The sequence below is a fragment of the Engraulis encrasicolus genome, chromosome 2, assembly GCF_034702125.1.
Source record: "Engraulis encrasicolus isolate BLACKSEA-1 chromosome 2, IST_EnEncr_1.0, whole genome shotgun sequence".
NCBI classification, from domain to species: domain Eukaryota; kingdom Metazoa; phylum Chordata; class Actinopteri; order Clupeiformes; family Engraulidae; genus Engraulis; species Engraulis encrasicolus.
The window spans coordinates 29,953,517-29,958,516 of record NC_085858.1 but is presented as its reverse complement, the minus strand read 5'-3'; the positions used below and the strand labels follow the sequence as shown (position 1 = coordinate 29,958,516).

The window sequence follows — 5,000 nt, the reverse complement described above, 5'->3', positions numbered from 1 at the left end:
GCAGTTCTGTTTGTTTGCATTATGTGTATTACTACTACTATTACTACTACAACTACTACTACTACTACTACTTCTACTTCTACTAACCACAGCAACAATAACAACAACAGCAGCAACAACAACAACAGCAACATTTTATAGTGCCTTTCATGGAGCCCAAGGCCGCTTTACAACGAGGTATTGTTGCAGGCCTGGTGCGTGACTTGGGAAGTATACGGTATTGTTGATGCAGTAGTGTAGTGAGAGTGGTGTCCATGTGTTGTTGGATCAGGGCTGTGGTGTGTGTGGTAGGCTACTATATGTGTGGTGTGTGTGGTACTGTATGTGTGGTGTGTGTGGTACTGTATGTGTGGTGTGTGTGGTACTGAATGTGTGGTGTGTGTGGTACTGAATGTGTGGTGTGTGTGGTACTATATATGTGTGGTGTGTGTACTGTTGAGTCAGAACTGTACTATGGCTTTGGTGTGTGTATTGTTGGATCAGAGCTGTGGTATGACTGACTCGTATGTATATTGTTGAATCAGGGCTGTGGTATGACTGTGGCGTGATTGATTTGACCCTGCCCTCGCATGTTCCGACTTCAAATGCAAGATGTGGAGGCGAGAGGGGTCACACCTCTCCTTAATCCTCACATGCTAATCTGGGATGGAATCGATGCGGCAGGGGTCTCACTGGGGTCGCATTCCCACCAAAGCAGCAGAGCCCTCGCTCTCTCTCTCTCTCTCTCTCTCTTTCTCTCTCTCTCTCTCTCGCTCTTTCTCTCTCTCACTCTCTCTCTCTCTCTCTCTCTCTCTCTCTCTCTCTCTCTCTCTCTCTTTCTCTCTCTCTCTCTCACTCTCCCTCACTCCCTCACCTGCTTTACAGCTTCTTGCTTACTCTTTCTCTCTCTCTCTCTCTCTCTCTCTCTCTCTCTCTCTCTCTCTCTCTCTCTCTCTCTCTCTCTTTCTCTCATTATCTTTGTTTCTCTCTCTCCTTCTCTCTTTCTCTCCTGCTCTCCTGCTTCCTCATCTCACACACACAGAGTGTGTGTGTGTACCGCAGATAATTTCTATCTCAACATTTGTCAGAGAGAGAGAGAGAGAGAGAGAGAGAGAGAGAGAGAGAGAGAGGGAGAGAGAGAGGGAGAGAGAGAGACAGTAAGAGAGAGTGTTTGTGTGTGTGTCGGTGTACTGTGTGTGTGTGTGTGTGTGTGTGTGTGTGTGTGTGTGTGTGTGTGTGTGTGTGTGTGTGTGTGTGTGTGTGTGTGTGTGTGTGTGTGTGTGTGTGTGTGTGTGTGTGTGTGTGCCAGTATTATGCGAGTGTGTGTGTGTTGTAATGAGTCCTCTGCCTCTGTAGAGGTTAATGAGTGTGTAGATTAGGCTGGGATGACTCACTCCTCTCCACACTCCTCTCCACTCCTCTCCACTCCTCTCCACTCCTGTTGCTCCTCTCCTGAAGTGCTTTGCCAGCAATGCAGAGGTCGCATGCCTCATTCACTCATGCACGCCAAGGTCACGGGCCTCATTCTGCCACTCACACAACTTTCATCAGAGTCAGCCGTTATTGCCCGGCACACCTACTCAGGAAAACACTCTCAAACACGATGGCCACAATGGCCACATACCGGCTCAATCAGCCCAGCAGTAAAAAAAACATATCGTAAATAATAGAATTCATTATGTTAGAAATGTTAGTAATAAATGAATCACTTCATTTGATGGTTCCTGTTTCATGCGTAGCAACTTGTAACAGTATGTCTAGTATGTAATTACACTGTACATACGTACCTGCCGATGGTCGTTTGAATTTTGTTGATTATTTTTGTTCAATGTGGACTGATGTTTCGAACCTACAAACGTACTTTCATTAATAAAGAGAAAAATTGGAACCAAGATGGAAGGCTCTCTGTGGCCACACTGTGTTTTGTTCTTACAGTAAAGCTTGTATACTAAACACCTTTCACATCAGCACTTTCAACCCAGCCTTGTTCCAGTTGGAAAAGAAAGGGTTGCTAAAAGTGCAAATACGCTTACGATTTATATACACCGCAACACAGACTGACGCCTGAAGACGCTGTGATAGCAAAACTGTTCTGGGCACCGAAGAGAAGATGTATTGCTTTGAGTCGCAGGAGGAGAAGCGTTTAATTTTCTCATCTTCAGAAATGTAGTGATTTATGTCTGTATTAGGAGAATCACTTATTGCACCTCCCTGGTGAAATCTGTGTACATTCTGTTCTTGACAACACAGACGATTAGTTACACATCTCTTTTCTCTCTTCCTCCTCGCTCTCTTTTTTTCTTTTTTTTTCTCTCTCTCTCTCTCTCCCTCTCTCCCTTTATCTCTCCCTGCCTCTCTGAATCCGTGTTCATGGAAGAGAACCAATGGTCTTGGCTTTGTTCATTTTGAATTTGAGACATCTATCCGCTGTGTCGTTGTTTAATCAAAGTAGACAGCTGCTCTGTTTGCTGAAGCTATGTGGAATGAAATGAAATGATATGGACCAAACCTGCACATCAAATTACCTCATTATTCCAATGACGTTGTTTTTGCTTTTACTTTGGTTAAAAAATAAAAGCATCCATCAAATATATGAAAAACTGTTTTTGTGTATGAAATGCTCTGCTATACATTTGAATTGTACACATTTCCCTTGTCTTGCAGTGAGTTGTAGTGTTCTGAGGAGCAGTGGAAAGCTCCCTGCCTGCAGCAGTTTGTGTGCCTCCTCCTCACTACATCCATCGCAGACGTTGTCAAAACATGCACATCAAAAGACCTTGTGTAATCATCGTGTTGTTATCACAGCTGACGTTCTGTATGCGATATCCTGTTTTGATCTCCACAGCTGATCAGTTTGTGTGCACCACAACATCCATCGCCGACATCGTCATCCTCGTGGACGGATCGTGGAGCATCGGCAGGCTCAACTTCCGCCTGGTTCGGAACTTTCTGGAGAGTCTGGTGAACGCCTTTGATGTGGACATCAACAAGACCAGAATAGGTACAGTAGACCAGGGGTCATTTTTTTCTTTTTTGGGGGGGGCGGGGGGTCAACTTTATTTGGACACGACAGTGAAGTCTGGGACAGGACATGAGTGGGAGTGGGAGTGACATAGGGGAGGACCAGGAATCGTTAATTGAACCTGGGTCGCCGGTGTAACAGCGCAGTGCCCTACCATTTCAGCCACGGCAGGGACGGCCGGGGCTTATCGATCAGAATATTAAAGTCATGAGCTGCTGTGGCTAAAAGCCACCAATATTAAAAATGTCACTTTGTATGAAAGTGTAAACTTTGAGAAATGTAAAGAAATGAAGAATGGAATGGATGTAATGTCATGGAATGGAGGGCCTGCGTTTCTGTGGCCTGACACATCTGTCACTCTCTCTGTCTTTACTTCTTTCTCTTTCTCTTTCACTCTCTTTCTCTGTCTCTTTCTATCCCCCTTTCTTTCTATCCCTTCTTCTTCCTCTTTCTATCAGTCACTCTTTCAGACCATCTGCTTGTCCCTCCCTCTCTCTCTCTCTGACTGTCCCGCTAGCCCATGTGTCTCTATGTATTTCTCTCTGTTTGTATTTCATACTCTGTCAGACTTGACAGTGTGGAAAATATGAATGCATTTTATTTGTATTGTGGTTGTGTTCCAGGCTTGGCTCAGTACAGTGGGGACCCTCGCATCGAGTGGCACCTCAACGCCTTCCCAACCAAAGAGGCCGTCATGGACGCTGTGAAGAACCTGCCGTATAAAGGAGGAAACACACTCACAGGTACACCCAACATAGACAAGATTACGTCTTCAAAAGGAAGAACTTAACCAGTACCTAGAAGCTGTGCATGGATATTTGAACTTCTACATAAAGATTATGTCATTTGAATGGGTTGAATTTTTTGTAAAGTTTTAGTATTCACATATTTTTTTGACAAACTGTGAAAAAACTGCCAAAACACAGACCCAACATGAATATGAAATATCATGAATATGAAACTGTTGACTGAAAACATCTCTGACACTTAAACAAGATGGGAGAAAAGTACTCCACCAAAGCAAAATGCTCCATCACGATCTGCTGATCTGCAGCTTATCCAACTAGGACTTGATTCCTTCCCCAGGGGACAAGGCATGGCCTCTATAGATACCACCACTGCACTGAAAACATCATGGAACTAGCAGCACCACGGCTGATGGATTTGAGTTTTATTTGTTTAGAGAGATGTGGTGAGAGATTAGGGTCAGATGCTGTGCTGTTTATAATTGGAAACAAGCATGTAGAACAACTACTACACAGCATCGCTGCCATGCTGACTTGGCCCATTTAGAGCTGCTTTACGCGACACAGCTGGCTGCTATAAACAGAATAGTACTAGCAGTAGCTGAGTAGTTCATGAGAAATCTAGCATATACTGTATACAATACAGGATGGACTTCCTCTTCTCTCTCCTCTTGCTCGCCCTTTAAGAGTGGGGTGTAGTACAGTAGTTTCAGTAGTTAGTACGTGTGTACTATACAGTACAGACAGAGAGATGCACCGTAGAGTGAAAGCCCACCTGGGAAACTCCAACTCCCATTGTCATTGTGACACAGAACTACACAGCACCCAGTGGTGTAGTTTACGTAGAACGCGGGTATACGGAGTATACCCACTTCTAAATTTCAGGGATTTCAGTATACCCACTTAAAATTGATTGATCCATTATTTTGAATGGCACAAATATATACAGTATACCCACTTCAAAAAATGCTCCAATATACAGTATACCCACCATAAAAAAGTAGACTACACCACTGACAGCACCCAAGTGCACACGACACACAACAAAATTGCATTTAGGCCTCAAGGGGGCACCTCCCAATGGCGTCCCCAAAGGAGCAGTGCAACGTGACGGTACCAAGCTCAGTAATGGCGGAGGATGGGGTAGAGCACTGGTTAATTACTCCCCCCACCAACTTGGCGGGTCGGGAGTTGAACCGGCAACCTTTGTACTACAAGCTTGACGCCCTAACTGCTTATCCATGACTACCCTA

General features: G+C 44.6%; 1 protein-coding gene across 1 annotated transcript in view; it reads left to right on the top strand.

The window, feature by feature from the left end:
* Positions 1-5,000, top strand: part of col14a1a (collagen, type XIV, alpha 1a) — a gene marked incomplete at its 5' end in the record, with an annotated part of 165,078 nt that overhangs the window by 21,819 nt on the left and 138,259 nt on the right. Inside the window, 2 exons of the mRNA XM_063217544.1 lie at positions 2,825-2,980; positions 3,625-3,744. Of these exons, the coding sequence (XP_063073614.1) occupies positions 2,825-2,980; positions 3,625-3,744 (276 nt within the window). The remainder of the gene's footprint in view (positions 1-2,824; positions 2,981-3,624; positions 3,745-5,000) is intronic.